Below are 23,973 nucleotides of genomic sequence, written 5' to 3' on the forward strand. Positions count from 1 at the left end.
ACAACTACTGAATCCTGCGCCTAGAGCCCGTGCTCCGCAACAAGGGAAGCCACCACAATGAGAAGCCTGCGCACTGCAACAAAGAGAAGCCGCCACTCGCTGCAACTAGAGGAAGCCCGTGTGCAGCAACGAAGACCCAATGCAGCCAAAAATAAAAATAAATAATTTTTTTAAAAAAGAAATAATTATCCTGACACTTGATAAAACAGTAAAAGAGACTTTAACCAGGACTACTGCAATAGGGGAGAGAGATTGCACTCAACTCCAAATACAATAAGGACAAGTGGATAGAAAATTACTAAGAGGAGACATCAAGGGTGAGGGAATTGTTGCTAAACCTACTTACAGGATTCTTGCTGAAGGCAGGCCAGGGTTTGATCAGATATCAAGGGTGGGGAATTTTCTCTAAACTGACTTAGCAGGATTCTTGCTGAGTTTATTCTTACTCCGATTAGGAAGAGCACTACATTAACAGAGTTAACACTAAAGAATTCTGTCTTTCTGGAGGGGTAATGATGAAACACAAACTGGGCTACCCAGGGGGGTTGCTGGGTCTCCTTTAGGGGCAAGTGGGAGGCATGATTAAATGACAAAGAGATTCTCATCTATAAGACTCTTAGTGAAGTATTACGTGGAGCAGGAGAAAAATGAAGATGACTTCTGAATGGTCCTTCAAATGTATGGAGCTTGCACTCAGGTCTAAAAGAAAAAAAAAATTTTTTTTAAAGGAAGGTAAATGGCTCTTTCTAGGGAAAGAAGTAGGCTCCTTGGAATGTGATCTTTGCTCCAGACTGGGGAAAACCATACAGGGCTGCGGAGCAACCCTGGGGCCCAGTCACCTAAACACTACAAGTCCCCAAAAGCACCGCGGTGAGGGCGGGGCTTGCTGACCGTTACGACGTAGCGGGCGGGGTCAGACGGCACCGCTCTGCCCTGGGTTTTCAGCCCCGCCCCTGTCTCTTTCCCCGCCCTGTTGCTGTGGCGCCGCCGCTGGCTGTAGCCCCTGGTGAGTCCCTGGAGTGAAGGTGGGCAATTAGGGACAGTTGGGCCCTCGGGTTCCCCGACTTCACACATCCAGTCCTGAGAAAGGGCCATGGGCGGGCAGTGGTGCGGCTGGTTTCAGTTTTCACCTCCTTCCATCCTTCTAGGGTGACCGTGAGAGTGGCGTCATGGGGCCCCTGGAGCCCCTCCGCGGCCTTGGAGGGTTGAGGGCAGTTTTTTCCCCGAGGAGGGTAGGGATTCAGTGCCCGGGGCCGGGTGGGCGGCTCCTGGGGCAGAAGGAATCCTCTGACCCGAGTGAGGGTCTTGAAGTCACGACGTCATGCCCCCGCCTCTCTGGCCGAGGTCGTGTTGGTTCCTTAATCCCCGTGCTTGACGTCATTGGTGGCTGTGGCCGAGGGCGGACCTTGCCCAGTCACCCTAGGCAAGTTACTTTCTCTTTGGGCCTCAATTTCCCCGTCTTGATCCCTGAAGCCCCCTTCCTTCAGTTGAGGCCGTTTGTAATTGGAGGAGATGTTCTAGACGACCGAGAAGAAAGAGCACTTGGGGTGCGGTGACCTGCTTCTTTACCGTTGATCTCCGGTGGCCCCTCCCTCCCCACCATCCCCCCCCATCTTCCCCCACCCCCAATTTAGTTTGGGGCTAATGTTCCCACTCTAATTTATTATGATTTCAACCCCTCCTGGACATTTAAACTTTTTTCTATCACTTGGATTCTTTGCTTCTGATGTAAGCCAACAAGTGGCCATGGTTGGAGCTGAGTAGAATAATACAAAAGCTATGTATTATAACATTTCCACTATTGCAAAAACTGTTAAAAGCAAAAGACTTTTAATACAATAGGTCTTTGTAGACTGTGTAGAGCACATGATTAAGGAATATCCAGGTGAGTGACTTTCACCGATACTTTCAGAGGGCCTCTATTTGAAACTCTACCCTTTTGCAGAAATGACAGCTGTGGAGTGGGAAGGACCCTAAGAAAGGTAGTAAGAGTTACGTAACACAAGTCATGTGGTCTTTGGAGTCAGATAGTACAAATAGGGCTCTTTAAAATTTTTGACTGTGCTTATTAATATAATACCATGCTTCCTCATTTTCTTAGATGAAAAGACAGTTAAACTCTTTCATTTCCTTTTTCCTTCACTTGGGATCATCATTATAGCTGGAAAGTTCCTTAGAGATTTTCTTGCCTGATCCGTGTGTTTTACGGATGAGGAAACTGAGGCCTAAAAAGAGGTAATGTGACTTGGCCAAGATCTCAGAGCTAGTTAGTGGCAGAACTAAGACAGGAACCCAGGTGCCTTGGCTCCTAGCTTAGTCCCCTTTCTATTACACTTCAAACACTGTCACTACCCAGGTCACTTCAAGGGTTAGCAGAATCACCCTTTTCACAGAAAAAGTATAAAATCTCAGTAAAGTAAAATGGAATAAAATGGAGATTTAGTCCACAGCTTGGAGCTTTTCGCAGTTTCTCCTGGTTGCCCAGAACAGTTTTTCTGTTCTTCCCTAGTACTGTTGGCACTGTGGTGTTGTGGTATGTGGGATGAAGGCTGCTTAGAATAAGCCGGGCAGCTAATCCAAACAGTTGTTACTGAATTAGGTATTAAAAGTCTCCTGGGGGTACAAAATTTACTTAAGGCACTAGAAAGATTTTAGGTAAGGAACTGGAATGAACTTGGAAAATTCGGATTAGAGCAAGTGGCTCTCATAATTTGAGGACCAGTGACTATGTGTCTGTGCTTTTGCTCCCCATCTCAGGGCCATCTACACATCCATAATATCTATTGTCAGTGTTCTCTAAAGGGTAGTTTTGTGGAAGCATCTATTCCAGGGCCAGGGGGAGTGGAACTCAAATCAGTTTGTCCATTTTGCTAATTGCTAGTAGTTTAGAAACTTAAGTAAGCAGAAGGATGAAGGGATTAGGTTGAATGTGTGTTTAGTTTTTACTTATTTTTGTTTTTACTATTCCCAAATGAAGAACTGATTGGCATTTCTCTCTCGGCTGTGGATTCATTTGGTTTCCTTCTGTGAACTGATCCAGAGAAACTTATAATCTATAGTCTTCACTTCTCTTGAAACATGTGCCCACTGGTATAAAAGGCGAATGTAAAAATGTTGGGCATTCTTTGTGCTAGAATTTTAGTTTTTGTTGCTGTCGTTTTATAAGGTTATTCTTTGTGGTTCAGCACACATGAGGAAAAAGCTTTAGGAAAATTGGTGAATTGATTTGGTTGAATATTTGCACTGTTAGAACCTAAACCAGAAAGCTTAAAAAAAAAAAAAGACAGAAAGCTTAACATTTTTCAATTATCCTGCTAAAAAGCGTATCAGCGTAGTTTACAGATTCAAGAAAGAGCAGGAGTAGAACTGGCTTCTTGTTCCTTCAGGAGAATATAGGAGAATCTATGCCCTCATGGAACAGTCCTGGGAGTACTGTATTAGGCTTGAGAAGCTCATTAGATGAAAATGTGTCAGGTTTTCTTAGAAGCCAGGAGCCAGTTCGGGAGACTCATTTTAAGATATATTGCCTATTATTGCCTGCCTCCTCTGAGGACCCTAATCATTTTGGAAACTGAGCTGAAAAAAAAGAAAAAGTAGCAACTGTGTCAGAGTCCAACTAAAGTGCCTCTGACAGTTTGTGGAATCTCTGCATTATTTTCCCACGTTTGATGGTTTGTTTTCTGTTTTTGGTTTTGGTTTTTTTGCGGTACGAGGGCCTCTCATTGTTGTGGCCTCTCCCGTTGCGGAGCACAGGCTCCGGACGCGCAGGCTCGGCGGCCATGGCTCACGGGTCCAGCCGCTCCGCGGCATGTGGGATCTTCCCGGACCGGGGCACGAACCCGCGTCCCCCGCATCGGAAGGCGGACTCTCAACCACTGCGCCACCAGGGAAGCCCTGATGGTTTGTTTTTAAAATTTTCTATTTGTTTTCCCTGGTCACTCGTTATATGGCCAGTCTTTGATTTGAGGGTAGGAGTAAGGAATTAAGTGGAATACCATTCCATGACTTCTAGGGAGCCTAATTCATCCCACTGCTTTTTAATGACTCTAGGTTTCTAAATTTAACATTTGCTCTTTTTGTATTTCTTCTCTCTTCCTTGTCTCTGTGGATATTGCCAGAATTAGAAGTGGATGGTGGACAGGTTCTATAGTGGGAAGAGTGGTTAAAAGAGGGGAGCTGATGCTTAAATCATTCTAATTTTCCTTCCGCATCCTTCCTGCCCGCCCCCGCCACAAACAGTCATTTCTAGACTGCTTTGTCAGAAAGACAATTTCCCAAGCCGTTGTTGGAGCCCATTTCTCCCAGGGAATTTTATCGCTGGGAGGGAGGATAAGCTTTAAGGATCACTGACCTTAAAAATCAGTAGATAGCTTCCTTCCAGGAAAAGTTGAATGAGGTACCTCCTCACTGACCCAGTGTAGATTGACATGGTTATGCTCTAGGTTTACCCATGGCCTTTTCTAAAAGTCGTCGGCTTTGGTAAGAAGCAGAAAAGCCACTATTTTTCTTCACTCTACCTCCTCAAACCCTTCTGCAGTCTTGGCAGAAGAGTTTTTTATTTCAAGAATGATTGAGTTCCAAACACCCGGAGTGCCATTGGGTATCCCCTGAGTCCTTCTGGGAATGTAATGAGGTCTCTGAAATGGAAAACTTCATGGAGTCTCTTATATTTTTGATAAGCAAGGAACCAAGGCTGTTGACTTTTCCAGACAGATGTTAGGTTTTCAGATGAATGACAAGAGATGAAGGTTCCATTGGCTGTGCACTCAGGCCTCAGAATATGAGCTCTTTCATGTCATTTTGTGTGTGTATGCTGTCCTTTCTTCAGTGAGATTCTGTCAGGATCTCAGTTCCCCAACCAGCGGTTGAACCCGAACCACAGCAGTGAAAGCCCAGAATCCTAACCACTAGGCCACCAGGGAACTCCCGCCTCACCCTATTTTAGAAAAGAGAAAGCTGAGAAACAGCTTCTCCAAAGGTACCCAACAAGTTAAGAGCAGGGCTAAAGACAATAATCAGCCCCTCCATCATTCACAGCATTGTTTACCTACAAAGCCGCTTCCTTTCGCTTTTTGATGAATTGCATATGTATCTTATTCATTCATTTATTCAGTGAGTAAGTACTATGAGTACATAGCAATAAGTGATTGCTATGGGCTAGGTGTTCTGTTGTGTATGTAGTGGTGATAGTGTTATGAAGGAAAAGAACAGGGAGTATGATGGTATTTAGGCTAATTGAGAGACAGGCCCCGAATTCACTCTTTCCTGAGTGTTCTCATGATCCACAGTAAAGGACAGATTAAGTCACATGCTCAGATAAATGGTGCTCCAGGCTTAGGACACAGGGGCTATGCTGGCCTCAGTGTGACTGAAGACCACTAGGAAAGACAGGGGGTCTGCGAGCTGAGAAATCTCCCTGCCCAACCTCCCACAGCATCCAACAGATCAGTAGTCAACAGCTTATCATGAGGAACAAGTACTGGCCTAGACTGGAATGTGACCTCTTTCTTCCTTAGAAAAACTGATCTGAGGTTTGAGGTTGAGGATGTGGCCAAACTGTGTCACAAACCAGAAAGCTAGTACATTTCTTAGTTCCTTAGCTCAGTCTCGAGAACAGACAGTTCAGTGCCTCAAAGTTCTCTTACCTTCTCTGTGAAAAAATTGACTTCTGGGGGAGCTGGAAGAGGAGGCCTGTTAGCTTAGAGTTCAAAATAAAACCAGGAAATAAGTGGGGTGGGGCAGAGCTAGAAGAGCTACTGTGTTTTTCTGGTTATTGTACTTACTCTTTTTTTAAGGGGTGTGTGTGTGTGTGTGTGTGTGTGTGTGTGTGTCTGTGTGTGTGTGTGTACAATCTTCCAACACGTTCTAACAGCTGAATTTGTAAGATACCATGTAGTAGTATTTGCAAATATACAGCCCTTTCTGCATCTGCTGTGTGGAGCTGCAGTATTGTTTTCATTTCCCAGTAGAACTCTGGGTTGAGAAACATAGACTCACTAAATGCATTTAGAAGACAGGCATGTGGCTTTTGAGGTCCCGACAATTCAAAAGACTTTGTTTTCTTTTGTGTGTTGTTTTTATCTCCCCAATAGTTCCCATCCTTGATCACATTTTATCTGTACTATGACCTAGAAAGGTGAAATACAGCTTACTATCCCCATTTTATAGATAGGAATCCAAACTTGCTTGCTGTCCTCCATGGGCTGCATTTTTCTGTTTCTTTGCTTTTATGCATGCTGCTTCGTTCATCTGGAATTTCCTCACCCCCAAACACATTTGTCAGAATTCTAATCTTCCTTGAGGGCTTATCTAGGATTCTACTCACTCCTCGAAGCTTTTCTTCATTTTCCTAACCAGTTTCATTTCTCTCTCTTTTGAACCCAAGAGCATTTTGCACTTATTTGGCAGTCACTTAAATTCTCATCTAACCTCCATATCGGATTGGGACTCTTTTGAGGGCAAAGACTGACGGAAAAGAAAAGAAACACAAACGTAATAGTCACTAACATCTGTAAAACCCTCTCTTTATCCAGACTTTGTGCACGTGCTTTATTCTGTCACTCAGCCTTTACTTTGTGTGAATTGCCTACTCTATGGCAGGTACTGATTTAAGGACTAGACACTGCACATTGTAGGCATACCTATCTGCTTCACAGATACTATTTTTTCTTTTTTTTTTTTTGCGGTACGCGGGCCTCTCACTGTTGTGGCCTCTCCCGTTGCAGAGCATAGGCTCCGGACACGCAGGCTCAGCGGCCATGGCTCACGGGCCCAGCCGCTCCGCGGCATGTGGGATCTTCCCGGACCGGGGCACGAACCCATGTCCCGTGCATCAGCAGGCGGACTCTCAACCTCTGCGCCACCAGGGAAGCCCACAGATACTATTTTTTTTTACAAAATTGAAAGTTTGTGGCAACCCTACCTTGAGCAAGTCTGTTGGCGCCATTTTTCTAACTGCATTTGCTCACTTCATGTCTCTGTGTCACATTTTGATAGTTCTCACAATATTTCAGACTTTTTCATTATTATTATATTTGTTACGGTGCTCTGTTATCAGTGGTCTTTGATGTTACTTTTGGAAGTCTTTGGCATTTTTTAGCAATAAATTTTTTTCAATTAATGTATGTACATTTTTTTAGACATAATGCTACTGCACACTTAATAGACTACAGTATAGTGTAAACATAACTTTCATATGCACTGGGAAACCAAAAAAACTGTGTGACTTGCTTTATTGAGGTATGTGCTTTATTGAGATGGTCTAGAACTGAACTTGCAATGTCTCCGAGGTATGCCTGTGTTTCAATTAATGCTCACAAAAAAAAGAATGAGGTAGATGTTATTAGCCCCATTTTACAGATGAGGAACCATGCACAGAGTCCAGTTAAGTAAATTACCCAAGGGCGTGCGTTTAATAGGTGATGAAGCTGGAATTTGAACTCCAACATTTTGATTTCTGAACCCATGCTCGTCACCACTGCATGTCAAATAATCTCCTTCTCTCATCCCTATCTTTCTTTCTGCACCCATCCCCAGCTCCTAGCAGAGTGCCTTAATGTATAGAAGGACCCGATAATTACAGGATAAATGAAATTGAATAGAGAAGCTGAAATCTAGAGAAATTGACATTCCAAAAGTCATAGGGCTTGTTGGAATGAAAAATCTAGAATCTAAGTCTTAACAGTTCCCAGCTCAGGAACCTCTAGGCTGCCTTACTTAAGGCATTTAGAGGAAGGGGAGCAAACTAGATGTGAGCAGAAAACAAGGATATGTGAGGGTGGTGGTGCCTGTGGTGAAGAGGTCACAGAGACTCAGAAAATTCTTATAGCACAGGAAGTTATGAATGCAAAGTGGCTCATAGTGAAACCGAAAGCAAGTTGTGTGATCTCAATACTTGTCAGGCTTTTGCTTTAACTGACTTGCCCCGAACTGAATGTTTCCTGGGTGAGAGCCCAGAAATTTCCAGCATTTCAGACAACCCTTTTTGAGCCTTATTCTATCCCATATCTCATAACAGGACCCCTACCATGGAAGAGACAGTAGAAGATCCCCCCACATCAGCTGTCTTGCTGGACCACTGTCATTTCTCTCAGGTCATCTTTAACAGTGTGGAGAAGTTCTACGTCCCTGGAGGGGACATCACATGCTATTACACCCTCACCCAGCATTTCATTCCCCGTCGAAAGGATTGGATTGGCATCTTTAGAGTAAGTGCTTAATTTAGTACCAAGTGACTGGGAACTAGAGGTTCATCTTAGTTACCTGAGTGTGTGTCTGTCTCTGTATTATAAGCATTTTGCATATATGTGTGGCCAATGTTAAAATCCTAAACTAAGCTCCCTAGCACTTCTCCCTACACACACCAGCATGTGCTGTAGGACTCAAATTTTAATTTCAGTCTTAAGCTAAAATAAGATAGCAAATCATACAATCCACAAGTTTTATTATACTTTCAAAGACCAAATGTAAATGTTTTTTAAATTATCCTATTTTGAAATATTCATCTATGACTTGACTGGGGTAGGTGGCCCCTTATATAATTTCTGTGAATTTAAACGTCCCTTGCTTACTTAGTACAGTGTTTAATTTGTTTTAATATAAGTATTACAAATCTGGAAAGGATGTTGAAAATTTACCTTGTCCTATATCTTGCATCCAAGAAGTTTGTTCCTGAATAAGCGTGTCTTGCTTCTTTGTGAAGATTTCCAAGAACGGAAAGTTTATGAGCTCCCTCGGTTTCCTCTTCCAGTGTCTAATCGCCCTGTCAGTTCAAGTACAGAAATGGTACTTTTTATTATAGTCAACTTACTGTCTAGCTCCTCTTCTTTCCCCCTCTGTATCTCTGTCTCTGACATCCCCTCACACACAAACACACACATGCACACTCTTACTCATTCACTCACTCACACACCATAATGACAAATCGTCCTAATTACAGAGACAGAGATAAAGGTCAAACGTAAGTAACTTACACTGCTGAGTCCCAACATAAGTGACCTTTGTTTTGACACCTCAGTATGTCATGTGCTTGTTTACCAATGCTGTTCATCCTAAAATCAGACATCGTTCTTGAGTGCACTGTGTAGGAGCTGATGCTAATTCACATTTCCTCATCGAATTCCTTCTCCTTAATTGTTTGGAATTCCAAGCTAAGTGATAGAACGATGGAAGCTGTAGGTAACAAGGCTGGTGTTTAGAGGTGGGGGTAGTGGACAACCGGAGGGACAGCCGGAGCAACTTCCAGTGAGGACTTCACTCTAAAACAGATGAGAGTCTTATGCTTTTTATTTATTTATTATTTATTTAATTATTTATTTATTTTAATTAATTAATTTATTTATTTATTTTTGGCTGTGTTTGGTCTTCGTTTCTGTGCGAGGGTTTCTCTAGTTGCGGCGAGCGGGGGCCACTCTTCATCGCGGTGCGCAGGCCTCTCACTATTGCGGCCTCTCTTGTTGTGGAGCACAGGCTCCAGACGCGCAGGCTCAGTAGTTGTGGCTCACGGGCCTAGTTGCTCCACAGCATATGGGATCTTCCCAGACCAGGGTTCGAACCCATGTCCGCTGCATTGGCAGGCAGATTCTCAACCACTGCGCCACCAGGGAAGCCCTATTTTTTTTTATTTATTTATTTATTTGGCTGTGTCAGGTCTTCATTGCTACACGAGGGCTTTCTCTAGTTGCGGTGAGCGGGTGCTACTTCTTGTTGCCGTGTGTGGGCTTCTCGTTGCAGTGGCTTCTCTTGTTGCAGAGCACGGGCTCTAGGCACACGGGCTTCAGTAGTTGTGGTGCGCGGGCTTCAGTAGTTGTGGTGCACGGGTTTCAGTAGTTGTGGCACGCAGGCTCAGTAGTTGTGGCTCTCGGGCTCTAGAGTGCAGGCTCAGTAGTTGTGGTGCACGGGCTTAGTTGCCCCGCGGCATGTGGGATCTTCCCAGACCAGGGCTTGAACCCATGTCCCCTGCATTGGCAGGTGTATTCTTTTTTTTTTTTTTTTTTTTTTTGCGGTACGTGGGCCTCTCACTGTTGTGGCCTCTCCCGTTGCGGAGCACAGGCTCTGGATGTGCAGGCTCAGCGGCCATGGCTCACGGGCCCAGCCGCTCTGCGGCATGTGGGATCTTCCCGGACCGGGGCATGAACCCGCATCCCCTGCATCGGCAGGCGGACTCTCAACCACTGCGCCACCAGGGAAGCCCAGCAGGTGTATTCTTAACCACTGCACCACCAGGGAAGTCCCGAAAGTGTTATTCTTTTTAAAAACAAATGTTTAAAAGCATTGTTTTTAAATGCATCTATACTTCATTCATTTCAGAGGTATTGCGTACCACAATAAGGAAATTGTGGTTAACCCAGAGAATGGCCTCTGATGTTCATTGTCACAAAGCTGTTGATTTGAACACCTACCCTAAAGTGTGTAAGCAAAGTTTAAGACTAATAAAGAGAGAACACAAACTTTTTGAGAACATATGATGTGCTAGGTCTTTGATGAGGGGGGTGTGTGTGTGTGTGTGTGTGTGTGTTTGTGTGTGTTTGTGTTTTCTAATTTAATCCTTACAGCACAGCAGCCCCCTGAGGTAAGTAGTAGTATTGCTTGTGCACAGATGAATAAAGTGAATGTACTCAAGATGGTGACCTTCCCAAGGTCTCCTAGCGGTGAAGCAAGTTTGTTTGACTCCCAAACCTCTGCTTTTCTTCCTCTTTTCTGCTGAATTCCTTTGAACAACAGATGGTCAGTTAGAGAATTAAGGGCTGACTGTAAAGTTGTGTACTTCCTAGCTCACTTCTAAAGTGCTCCTGGTGTTCTTGCAGTGTAGTCTTAATCATACCCCTCAACTCCTCATCTGCCCTAACACCGCTGGTTCCCAGCACCAAGTAGGCCCTCACAAAATGTTTCTGCACGTGCAATATGCTACATCTTCTCCATAGAGTGAAAGCTACCACCAGTGATAAAGCCTAAAGTGGATGGGAGTTAGCTTTTCTTCCTTCAACGTGGAGCCCTGCGCTCCATACTCTCCTTTACCCGGGCATTTATGCGATGTTCCAAGGTTCCGGGGAGGGGAGATGTCATAGCACAAGAGGCAGGCTGCGACTAGGACTGCTCAGATGGAAGAGCCAAGGACAGAAATCGCAGGTGGCTAGAAGTTGCTTCCTTGTTCCAAGGCAGCAGTAATTCTTAGGCCTTCCTAGATGATATTTTGGTCACAGTGCATTAAGAAACTCCAGGATGTGAATGAAGACTCCATAAAATTCCTGCTTCCTGTACCTCCACAGGTTTCAGTGGCCCAGAGGTGCTTACAGCAATGGTGTGGGTGTTAATGAGACACTAAAACATGCCCTAGTATGTGTGATGCACTTACAGCCTTTTCAACCTTGCTCTGATTCCTTAGTATATGAATGTGGAATTTATTTTTAGTTCTTTTTCTTCCCACTGGGCTCAGGCAGGGTCACAATATGGCAATAAATGTAATTTTGCTTATTTGCTGAATATTCTCCCCTTGAAGACACACGGCTCCTTTTCTGTTCTCCGGTGTACTCTCATCTTCCAGATGGGATTTGAGCCGTCTTTTACCCTCTTCACATTTAGTGAGAATGTTTTCCACTTCGCCAGCTTTCTGCTCTGAGGCATAGTTTACAGCATCCTTATATCTTATGACTTACTGCATTCCATACCTAGAAGGGGCCTTTATGACTACCAGATTGTTGTTGTTATCTTTATCACCAAAAAGCCTTCATTAAACATGCATTAAGAAAAACACTGAAGAAAGAAAACTCTACAGATTGGACTCAGTTATCTGGTACCTCATAGTGTAAGAACACTCTTGCATCCAACCCCAACACACACATTATTTTTAAAATGCACTTTTAGGGGCTTCCCTGGTGGCGCAGTGGTTGAGAGTCCGCCTGCCGATGCAGGGGACACGGGTTTGTGCCCCGGTCCGGGAAGATCCCACATGCCGCAGAGCGGCTGGGCCCGTGAGCCATGGCCGCTGAGCCTGCGCATCCGGAGCCTGTGCTCCGCGGTGGGAGGGGCCACAGTGGTGAGAGGCCCGTGTACCGCAAAAATAAATAAATAAATAAATAAAATAAAATGCACTTTTAAACGCAGTGATATAACCGGGTTGGTATAGGTGACAAGACTGAATTGGACACAGGAGAGGACGAACCAGTGGAGAGGGCAGATCAGAAGTGCTTTCTGATTAAGAAGTTCCAAGAACACTGTTGTAGGAAAATAGCGGGATCAAGGTTCACAATCCCACAACTTTTCCCCGATCACTCTCGGTTCTATGTCTGACTTGGAGATACAATATTTGGAACTCTTGTCCTGGGTGTTGAATGGCCAGTTTTTGTTTCCTTCTAAGACAAGTAATTTAGACTGTGTGTGTGCATACCAGTTTTTAATTGTATATATAGTTATCATAAGTCAAAAAACAAGATTTGATCCATTGTGGGTAGATCTTATCATAATGAACTTACTCTATTGTAAAATCAACATAACAAAAAGTGCATTTTACGAAGACGTGGCCCAAACCTGAGCGCTTTCAGATGCTGAACAAGAGCCTCTTGTCATTGCAGGTGGGATGGAAGACAACCCGTGAGTACTACACCTTCATGTGGGTTACTTTGCCTGTTGACCTAAACAGCAAATCTCCCAAACAGCAGGAGGTCCAGTTCAAAGGTGAGAAAAATACTGGATCAAAGGTAGAAGACAGCTAGCAGCCAAGACTACTGAATTCCCTTGAGCCTGAGCTTTCTGGGTAGATAAAAGACTTCCGGATTTTTAGTTTTCTGAATAGACCTTATTTTGGATTAAAAATCATGTTCTGTTTTCAGCTTATTACCTGCCCAAGGATGATGAGTATTACCAGTTCTGCTATGTGGATCAGGATGGTGTGGTCCGGGGGGCAAGTATCCCTTTCCAGTTCTGTCCAGAAAATGAGGAGGACATCCTGGTTGTTACCACTCAGGTCTGTAAGCGTCTCATCTCAATCCCTTCCTGCCGCTAAGGGTAGCAATTCCGGGATAGGGTAGAATTTTAGTCAGTAAGCCTTTATTGAATGTCTAACAGTTAACTGTTGGGAAAATTTTATACAGTACCCATTCAAACCCACCATTCCTAAGGGAATGACTTAGGAATGTTAACAAGAATCATAACAATAAGTGATTTCTCCTTTCTCTAAAACTTCTGTAACTCAGTTGACATTCAGTTATTTAACTTTCCCAGTTACTTAATTTTTGTCATCTGCACATCTTATCACCATAGTAAATTTTATAAGCTCCTTTGAGGAGAGACACACCAGATATTCATCTTTGTATCTCTCAGATTCATTTGCTTACTCAGTTATTTAACAGGACACCTACTTCCATCCAACACTCTGGTAGGCACTAGGGATGTAGTGAAGAATCAATTAAAATCCTGTCCCAGTCTCAAGGAGCTAAGTCTGAGAGGAGAGACAAACAATATTAAGTGTTTGCAAGAAAAAACTCTGTTCTTTTGTCAATTACCCCTTTTAACTTTTTGTGGCCTTAATTTTGTTTATCTTTCTTTCTTGGTAATGGCAGCCTCAATGCTGCAATTATACAGACACACCTCTCTTACCCCGCTTCCCTACATACTGAGGGGCTGCTTCCACTTGGGGTACACAGATGTCACTACAGTGAGTGGGAATCAGCTAGACCCTAACCATCCCAGCCTATGGGAATTTTCTGCTAGAGGGACTTGAATATCCATTGAGCTATAAAGGGCCAAACATGAGTTTATGGAACGTTCTTTCGTAGGGTGAGGTGGAAGAGATTGAGCAGCACAACGAGGAGCTCTGCAGGGAAAACAAGCAGCTGAAGGACAGCTGTGTCAGCCTCCAGAAGCAGAACGCAGACATGCAGGCTAGGCTCCAGAAGAAGCAGGTATGGCTGCTGGTTAAAGGTGAACTTGGAGGTTGGAGATCAGAATCATTTTCTGTTTTTCTTGTGATCTCACGCCCTTATACTAATATCTGGCACAGATTTTAGTATATTAGAGATTTCCTTTTTATTGTTTACATATTGCAATGATATTTTCATTTAATGAATTAAATACATATACTATTAGTAAAATAATTTCATCTATTTCTTTTTACTTGTTTTAATGTTGCTACTAAAATTTTTAAATTATGTATGTGGCTTTCATGAATTAATTGGACAGCACGTTTCTAGGAGAAAAGCACCTTTATTTTGCCCACTGCTGTGTCTGCAGTGCCAGAACAGTGTCTGGTGTGTAATAGGCACTCAGTAAATATTTGTTTAATGAATTAATGGACAAATATAAGCTCCACTAGAAGAGAAATTAGGTAGATGTATTTTTTCTTCCTTTTTTTAATTGAGTTGTAGTTGATTTACAATGTTGTGTTAGTTTCAGGTGTACAGCAAAGTGATTCAGTTTTATATATATATATATATATATATATATATATATATATATATATTAATTAGATACTTTTCCCGTATAGGTTATTACAAAATGTTGAGTATAGTTCTCTGTGCTATACAGTAGGTTCATGTTGGTTATTTATTTTATATATAGTAGTGTGTATAATGTTAATCCCAAACTCCTAAGGTAGATGTATTTTTAATATGGAAAGAACATATTAAGAACATTTTAATATAGAACTCCTTTTACTTGGATATTTCATTCACTGCTGTGTCATGCTATATGCCTGACATATAAGTGCTCAATAAATATTTGTTGGCTGCCTGAGATACTAAACACTGTCTTAGAAATGTTAAGTCCCTTTGATGTTTCAATCTACAGGAGGAGCTAGAAACCCTAAAGAGCATCAATAAGAAATTGGAACAGACAATGAAAGAGCAGAAGGACTGTTGGGAGACAGAGCTTCTTCAGTGAGTGTGACTCTTGAATGGGAGGAGCTGCTGTATTATAGACACCCTTAGGCAGGGTCTGATTAGATTTTAGAACAGTCTTCCTATTATGACAGTGATAGGTATGATTCTCCTTCTTTGATTCATGAGCTCTTTGATTCTAGGTTAGAGAATTAGTATCAGAATTGTAAGGACAAATGACCTGAATTCAAGTATTAGCGTTAAGTATTGAACACTTGCAGTTTGAGGTCAGGAAGCCAAAATAGGACTGAAGAAGAGACTAGTGGATTTAAAAATAACTCTGCAGGCTTAGGGCCAAGGCAGCCTTAAATCGTTTAAGGTCTGGGGGAGCTGACCTAGAATCAGTATTTTTTTTCACTTAGTCGTCTCCACTTCCACAGGCTGAAAGAACAAAACCAGAAGATGTCCTCAGAAAATGAAAAGATGGGAGTCAGAGTGGATCAGCTTCAGGTAGGTAATGCCAAACCTTTGCCAAAGTATATTTCCTTAGCCTTGCCACCACTCCATTGCGGTGGCCCAGGAAGATACAGCTCATTGTACTGAGGGCCTAGTGGTGGATCGCTCAGAGCATCACACTACAGTTTCAGTGTGTGTGTTTTCCGTTCTTGGCCCTCCACACCCTTTTTAACTTTTCTTTTAGCTACAAAATCTTTTCAAGCAAAGTCTTACTAAAAAGCCTGGAATGTAAAGCAGGTAGCAGCAGGACTCTCTTTTTTAGGAAGCTGTGCCTTGAAGAGGGGCTTTAAAGGGTGGCTTGTCAGATTTTACTCAGCTGAGCCTTAGATTCTCAGGTGTAAGGTAGAGCTGAAGAGTGAAGACGTTCTTAGGGGTATTTGGCAGCTGGGAGTTGCTGGGGACACACATCTCTTCATGTTACTGCACATTTAAAAGCATTGTTCCTGTTTAGTTTTCCTTCTTTTTTATTTTGGTTACATTCACTATTTTTGCTTTAGGCCCAGCTGTCAACTCAAGAGAAAGAAATAGAGAAGCTTGTTCAGGGAGTCCAAGATAAAGCAGAGCAGTTGGAGGACCTGAAAAAGGAAAACGGCCAGCTCTTTCTCAGCTTAACTGAACAGGTAGAGTCATGGAACAAAATATTTTTAGGCATTTGTGAAAAAATATATACATTGTTCTTTCTTTGCTCTATCATATACCTGGGTGTCACTGGCTGCGGGAAAGGTCTCAGGGAAGCCATCTGAAATGAGGTATCTAACGGCTTTTCTCAGAAACTTACAAGAGAAGACTTGCTTTTCTCTCTGCACCCTGCTCGCTCATTAGCTTAGCAGGCCTTTCCCCAGTGCGTGCGCACGTGTGCTTGTGCGTGTGCGTGTGCGTGTGTTTTCCCAGCAGTGGTACTGAAATCTGTTTTTGTGCAGAGGGAACACCGGAAGGAGCTCGAACGGACAGTGGAGGAGATGAAGCAGAAAGAAACTACTGCAGCGAAGAAAGAACAGGAGTTAACGGCATGTCTGTCTTTGGATGGCTATGTGGGAGGGAGCCTAAAGAAAGGAAGGGATAGAGCCTATTTTCAGGGGATGGACAGGAGAAATGACACAGATTAGAATAGCATTTACCTCTGGACTTTCTTCTGTCTACCCAAAGGGACAGAGAATCTGCCATTTATAGACTGTTGAGGAGAGGTGGGCATTTCTAATATGTGACGAGTGAAAAGGAATATTGGAAGTTAAACTTCACGAGAGATTGTAGTAAATAGAGCCTTGGGCTAGGAATCACACAGAATAACCCCTACCCCCTTCTTAAAGAGTTTTTGTCGGGGCAGACAAATTAATGATTGTCAAATGAGCTCTACAATTAGAAGATATTATAGTAGTCAAACAAATTTTGTTATAATTAATATAATGTTAGCGATTATCATAATTATAAATTGTTCTGAGCTATGTAATATAGTAATGAAAGCCTAATTGACTAATAATTTCCTATAATATATTGTTGGAAACAAGGCCTCATGGTGATCACAGGTGCCTAGAAGCTCCATTTTCTGAACTGTTGTAAGGACATGAGAACTCCTGATGTGTGGAGAATATCCAGTTATTGGGAATGTAACTCATATCCTCTATGCATCATTCATTCATTCAATCATTATCTAATTGATCATTGAGTACCTACTGTATATAAGATACTGCGTATTTTAGCTTATATAATAAAGAATAGATGCAACAAAGTTTGAAAATCTTCAACTCACAGATTAAGTATAGCTCACAGGAATGTTTTATTGTTCTAGATGGTGTTTTTTAAAAAACTGATTTGGTGAACAGCACTTAAAAATGGGAACATTTCCCGTTAAAAGAAATTTGTATTTCCAGCTTCTTGAAAAATCAGAGGCTCTGGCAACATATGAGCCGACACTCCCGCCCAGTAGCAGTATCTGGAGCTGGAGCTGCTGACCCCTTAGATGGGTCATGCGTTCCCCATGTGGCTGCCGTCCTCACTGTTTTGTTACATCCCACTCCTTCATTCAGTTCCATTACTTGCCAGGCCCTATGGGCACTTTTGAGTTTGTGACCTCTGATGTAACAAAGAAATCTGCTTTAAATAATCTACAGCCATTCAAAGGTTTGAACCTCCTTGGTTTTCATGGAATACTTTGAAAGATCCAGGGGCTCCCCAGCTGTCTGACAGCAATTCTTTATTCCTCATGCATCCAAAAGTCCCCTAACTCTGACGACTATGTATCTTAGGCTTCAGGAGCCTAAGAACAAGAAAACAGCAGTGGAGGAGCAGCTAGTACAAGAGGTGGAACGCCAAAAGGCAAAGGTAGAGGCCGGGAAAGCCTGTTTCTTAGAGAAGTACAAAGAGTGTCAGCGGCTCCACAAACAGATCAGGCAACTCAGGGCTGCCGCACGGGTAGGTGACAGAGATGAGGGGCCCAGGAAGCAAAGGGTGTGAAGGTTTGTGGCTCCTGGACCAAGCCCAGAGGATTGTACACCCTTGTTAAGGAGAATACACCCTCTGCCAAAAAGAGGGATGGAATATGGGGCCAGAAACCAGCCTGGAGATCCCCAGAAATAGAGGCCCCAGCTCAGCCATGGGTCTCAGGGAAGGTTTTTTTTTTTTTTGCAGTATGCAGGCCTCTCACTGTTGTGGCCTCTCCCGTTGCGGAGCACAGGCTCCGGACGCGCAGGCTCAGCGGCCATGGCTCACGGGCCCAGCCGCTCCGCGGCATGTGGGATCTTCCCGTACCAGGGCACGAACCCGTGTCCCCTGCATCAGCAGGCGGACTCTCAACCACTGCGCCACCAGGGAAGCCCTCAGGGAAGGTTTTTATAACCATTGAGCAGGTTTCTGTACAGACTCAGATAGTGCTTTCTTATTTCTGCCTTTTGAGGAAGTGAACCAGGACCAGAAGAGCCAGCAGGAGCCAGTGGGGGTGGGGAACCAGGGGCCTGCAGTCAGCACTGTCATCGGGTAGCCCCCTTTCGCATTACTACCTCAGGGTCGGCTAGAAGTGCACAGCATTCAAATAAAAAATCTTGAAAAAAAACCCCACAACTGGTAGGATTAGCTTAAAGTGTTTTTGTGAGGTATTCGCATGTGTGTGTACATAGGCAGGTGTCGGGAAGCGCTGAAGCGTGCCTGTGAGTTTTGGCTCCATGAAACTAGTCAGGTGAACCCATCGTACTGGGAAGCCCAGGACCGCAGTCTGGGTTCCTTTTAGCCTTGGATAAATGCCTTCCAGGGTTCCTTCTTCCTCAGTGTAACTTGAGTCCATATGCCTATCTTCACACTGGGAGGGAGTCACACCAGCCTAACTCAGTGCTTCACGCTCTGTTGGGTGAGATGTTTATTCAAGACAAAGATGATGATTGTTTCCATGGTTGCGTGGGGTTTAAAAAAAGCTCAGTTTATCCCTAATTCTGTTAAGCCAGTCTTGAGGTTTCCCCCAAGCTAACTTTTTCTCTCTTTGGTCACTTACTCCCAGCTAAACCAAACGAAACTGGCATCTTGATGCCAGCCCAAGCCTTCAGGCATTTTGTTAACTCATTTTTCTGTAAGTCAGCATCACCTCCATGGTACCACTCCTCCCTACCCCCATGTCCTTCTCCACCACCTCAGTCCCACCACTTTGGACAGCCAGATCCTCTTTGATCTTGTTTTACCCCACCTTGGATCCAGACTGCAATAGGTGGTCCTAATCCTAATTTTTTTTTTGACAGGACCAGAACTTTGACCTGTCAAAAAGACTGAGTGAGAACAAGATTATATATAACGTTCTGCAGAAAGAGAAAGAGAGAATGGAAGAAGAAAATGGTGTAAGTGTGTAAAAGACTTTTTAAGGGAAGGAGCAGGGTGACCCAGAGATGTGATGATAACATAAAAAGTTAAACAAAAGAGCCCTTTCTGGGACATTGGATGAGACAGTTGCTCCCAAACAAAGGGTACATTTCATCTGGTTTCCTAATCTACCGCAAAACCCATTCTTTGTTCTGTAACTGAAGCTTGTTTGGCATGGCAGTAGTGACCTTGAAAGGAACAGCCTTGATGAAGATCTAACTTATTATTTTTGCTTTTAACTCCACAGCTATTCTAAGTATTGTCTTTGGGGAGTAATATCCTACATCATTTTTGTGCTAGCTGAGGGACCCTTTTCCTTCAGCACAACTTTTTTCTTTTTCTCTGCTGCCAAACCAGGAGAAGTGGTGGTCTGTACCAGTGCTGGACCCATGGTAGGCCCCAAATAAATACCATGCATTCATTCATTCATCAGTTCATTCTTTCATCCAACCAGTATTTATTTTCTGCTGTATGCTAACACATTATTATTGATTGATTGAGGATGATGGCAGCAAATAAGGTTGAACTTGAAGTCATTCTCACGTGCTTGCTGGCATCAAAGAGCAGGTGTCCATGCATTCTGGCTGCTCCTCCGATCTGCACCTCCAGCCATTCTCCATCTCTACCCTCTCCATAACCTTCTGGGCTGTGCCTTCAAGTGATCATTTCTACCTTTGATTATATCATTTATGCCAATGTGTTTCAATTTTGCAGAAAGACTTTGGGGTCTGTTTCTGGTCCTGTCATTCTCATCCTCTTGATTTAGTTAGCGGTACTTTGACTTTGAAATAGTCGATGGTGTGGGCTGGGGGTGGGGGAAGGGTGTGCAGCGGATGGGGAGGAAGAATGCACACAACTTGCAGCAAGAAGAGAAAGATCTGATATTTGGAGCTTTGTTAGGAACTGTAGTAAAACCCTCTGAAGATGTTAAGAGGAAATTTACTGATTTTCTTTTTTCTAAGAACTTTAAACGCTGCCTGTCCCCCTTGTGGCTTGATCTCTTACATTCTTTCTCTCTCTCGCATTCCCTCCCTCTCTTTTTTCCTCCCTCTCACTCTCTGTTGGTATATCCATTTAATGGGATAAAACATGAAGAGGGAAAATTATATCAGATGAATATTCACACTATGTAAGAAAATTGTTCTAGGAAGGAGACTAAAAAGCATTCTGCTCTCAATAATGTGTAACAATTTCAATCTTAATATAGCTCCCACCACCCTCACATATCCATAAAACTTCTGTACCCCCTTCAGTTGGTGTGTATTTAAAGGTCTAAAATTCCTTTTTGCATTCATTCTAAACAAAATTCAATACATATTTAAATTCAGATATTAAGAACTCAGATCTTTGGAATACTGAGGCTGCTGCTTCCCCTTTTGAAGGATTATGGTTTATCATTTCTTGGGCTTCTCCAGTGCCACACTGTTAATTGAGAACTACCTGTAATGGGCATCCCTGGCCAGTTCCTTGTGGCCATTTGTTGTTGGCTTTTAACATGTCTCTTTAAATACTCTATCCTTAGCTTTTGAAGATGGAGAACAGCACACTGCTGAGTTACATGGGTCAGAATTATGACTCTTTGCCGTATCAAGCGCCTGCTTCGAATCAAGGAGGTGCGAGACCAAACCCAGGACTTGTCTATGGAAACCCATATTCTGGTAAGACAACTTTGCCATTCGAGGTGGAGGCCCCTGCTTGCATCCCTTTCCTCCAATAAATTTTCTTTTTATCTGAAATGCTAATTAAGACCAGCCTCATTGTTAAGACTTGTTGGGCAGAAGCTGAGTACCCAACAGAAAGACTGCCAGGCAAGAAGTGTTAATTGAGAAATAAATCTGAATCTAGAAGACACAAATAGATCATTCGCCTAGAGGCAGCAGACACAAATTGAGTCCCGTGGCTATATTCCAAATATATGAGTCAGAGAAATGTCTCTGTGTAGAAGATATATACATCTAAAGCTGAGGAGGCTAATTAAGATTTGGAAGTGGAAGCACGAGAGGCGGACTCTGCCACCCAGGATGGGCTGTTAGGCAGCCACCCCCGTGGCCTGACCAAGGGTAGCAGGGATGTGCTCAACAGAGACTCCTGAGTGGTTTGGAGGACAGGAAGTGGGGTGACAACCAGTCTTGTCATTGAAGGACCCGGGGTCAGATGTCTTTGCCAAACAGGGAACTTTCCTCCTTTTTTGTCTCCAAAGCGATATGAGACCTCATTTGCTTTTTTGCGACAGTTTAAAGCAGTCCTCTTCTCTTTTTTTTTTTTTTGCGGTACACGGGCCTCTTACTGTCGTGGCCTCTCCCGTTGCGGAGCACAGGCTCCGGACGCGCAGGCTCAGCGGCCATGGCTCAGGGGCCCAGCCGCTTAGTGGCATGTGGGATCTTCCCAGACCGGGGCACGAACCTGTGTCACCTGCATCGGCAGGTGGACTCTCAACCACTGCGCCACCAGGGAAGCCCAGTCCTGTTCTCTTAACAGTCACAATCTGATCTTTGCAACAGGCAGGGGTACAAGTTTATTTTTCCTTAAAAGTATATTTTTAAACATTTCATTTAAAAAATGACTGTGTGGATTTGGTCTTAAAATCTATTCTCAGACTATTTCCGTGTTAAATTGTTACTGTTTTCATTAAAATCTCATTTTCTCCACACTGAAAATAGGTTTATTGTTTTTTTCTGATTATATAATGGCTACTGAAAATGCCACTTCATTATTTTTTCCTCTTTTCCCACTATCCTTGACCTAGATCCCCTCTATCAAAGTAGATGGTATATATGAGAGCTAAAGAATCAGAAGGGGAACAATGAGGGTTACAAAAAACAGCTGCTAGAACACAGCTGGAGAATGTATTCTAAGGATGCATTTCATTGAGTGCAGTCTTTTTTATTACCTTCAGGTATCCAAGAAAGTCCTGCCCCCAGCCTGGTAAGTATTTGATTCCTGAGATTGCCCACAGCAAATCTTTGAGAAGATTTCCCTTCCTGCTCCATCCAGTTCACGGGAGAACCGTAGGGAGACTGGTTCGCTGTGATAATCCAAGTCAGCAGGGTCAATTTGGTCAGTGCCGAAAGCTGAGAGAGCCTGTTAGGGCGGGGAGAAGAAAACACAGTTCATCCATCAGTGTTCCGCTGAAGACTTTTCACCTGTGAATTGAGTTTGGTAGAAGGACTAGGGAGGAGATATGAACCAGGCAGGTAGCCAAACAAGGTATGTCCAGTGCCCCTTCCAGGCAGTATTACATCCCTTCAATCCTGGGGTTAGAGAATGCCCCAGTGAGTAGCTCCAAATGTGAATTTGTTCATTCATCCTCTATTTCTTGATCACCTACCATCTGCCAAGCATGATGCTAGGTGCTGAGGATATAGTAGAAAGTCAGACACAGTCTCTGCCGCATATAGCTTACATTCGGACTGACCTCTTTGCTTTTCCTCCCAGCTCTCCATCAAGAAATGCCCCACCTGCAAATCAGACTTTCCTGATGACTTGTTTGATCACACCTTGGAGCAGCACATGCAGCCCCTTAGTTTGAATTGTCCAATTTGTGACAAGGCCTTCCCAGCAAAAGAGAAGCAGATCTTTGAAGACCATGTGTTGTGCCACACTCTCTAAGTGTCCCGGCCTCCTGGATCTATACTGTCCATGGATTTTATAGAGTAGAAGCTTCTACTATGAGTTATGACCCAAGATCCTGCCTAACCTGAATCATTAGGGATTTACTTAGTCCTGCTGCCCTATAGGTGGAGTCATGTCGATTATCTGAAGCATAGTGTTAAGGGCTGTTACTTCCATCCTTGTGGGTTTTAGTACCTTTTAAGTCACATAACTCCAGCTGTGTCAGCCTCTCAACTAAAATGCCCATTCTTGCGAGGGTCTCCAGCATAAAGGCCCTGGGTTGGAGCTGACCTGGCTGTTCACAGGAGGCCTGACTCGAGTACTAAGTGAGTAGTTTTCCAGGTTGTCCCACTGCCATTCAAGGTCAGGCCTTGAGTGTGTTTGTACTCAGTCCTCAGTCCTAACCCTGGGGCTGGTGACTGATCAGAGGTTGAGAATTTCTACCTCCTCCTCAGGCCTCCTTCTCCAACTAATTTAGAATAGTCAAAAAAGGCATGGCAGAGAACCCAGATATCCAATTTGGATACCAAAGTTTTCTCATCTTGATTTCCCAGCTCCCGACGGAAGCATTCCTGAACAATGGACATGAAATATTTCACTCACAGAAAGGCTTTCTCTCTGGATACCTCTGACTGGCATTTTCTCCTCTGGTTTTTTCCTGTGCACATAACTATTATTGTTGTAAGTCCTTTCTTAATGGTTAGTGGGACTTGTTAGAAACTGTATGGGTTTGCAACTTTCTGAGCAGGTGAGTTTGAATATGGATAAGTTAGAATAAGAACTATTGTTAATCGTTTTAATACTAAAAATAAACTAGTCCTCTATTCAGGGACTTTGGTAATTTAAAATAAACCTTGAGTTCATGTTTTTTTATTTTTAAGCTTGTGGGGAAAGTATAATCAAAAGGATTGTCGGAATTATAGACTCCACCAAGGATTTCTCTTCACCTGTCTTAACTAGTCAACAAAAGAGTGTCCTGGCCATTATCTTGAGGTGGAGAGGGAGGTGACGAAGCATTAGTTTGAGAAATCTGGAGCCCTGACTTTCTTGTTCTAACTTTCTGTGCATTTTTGAAAGGGTGTGGATTTGGGCACCTTTTGTGAACTAACTTCAGTTCCCTCCATCCAGATCTGCCTAATTGAACTATAAGAAGCAATTCCATTTTCTCCACCCCAGGGACTGAACAAATGGAAATGAC

At 43.4% G+C, this 23,973-nt stretch overlaps 1 protein-coding gene across 2 annotated transcripts; it reads left to right on the top strand.

Annotated features, from left to right (window-relative positions):
* Positions 1-952: 952 nt before the first annotated feature.
* CALCOCO2 (calcium binding and coiled-coil domain 2) lies at positions 953-23,627 on the top strand. Of its 2 annotated transcripts, none has more exons than XM_082679185.1 (13): positions 953-1,006; positions 8,018-8,207; positions 12,570-12,672; positions 12,828-12,961; positions 13,773-13,898; positions 14,782-14,870; positions 15,251-15,320; positions 15,824-15,946; positions 16,247-16,333; positions 19,046-19,141; positions 20,686-20,821; positions 22,060-22,088; positions 22,599-23,627. In XM_082679185.1, exons 2-13 carry the CDS (start codon positions 8,028-8,030, stop codon positions 22,770-22,772), a joined length of 1,347 nt encoding a protein of 448 aa, XP_082535311.1. In that variant the 5' UTR covers positions 953-1,006; positions 8,018-8,027; the 3' UTR covers positions 22,773-23,627. The 2 variants fall into 2 exon arrangements, with proteins under 2 accessions (XP_082535311.1, XP_082535312.1); XM_082679186.1 differs by having other exon boundaries at positions 972-1,025.
* Positions 23,628-23,973: the final 346 nt, after the last annotated feature.

This window comes from Grampus griseus (assembly GCF_964374135.1).
Source record: "Grampus griseus genome assembly, chromosome: 20".
NCBI classification, from domain to species: Eukaryota; Metazoa; Chordata; class Mammalia; order Artiodactyla; family Delphinidae; genus Grampus; species Grampus griseus.

Bases quoted from the DNA above. Each gene is read 5' to 3' on its own strand.
- CALCOCO2 (XM_082679185.1), top strand. From the start codon at position 8,028: ATGGAAGAGACAGTAGAAGATCCCCCCACATCAGCTGTCTTGCTGGAC. The intron at 12,962-13,772 runs GTCTGTAAGCGT...GTTCTTTCGTAG, and splicing joins TCCTGGTTGTTACCACTCAG to GGTGAGGTGGAAGAGATTGA. The intron at 14,871-15,250 runs GTGAGTGTGACT...CCACTTCCACAG, and splicing joins TGGGAGACAGAGCTTCTTCA to GCTGAAAGAACAAAACCAGA.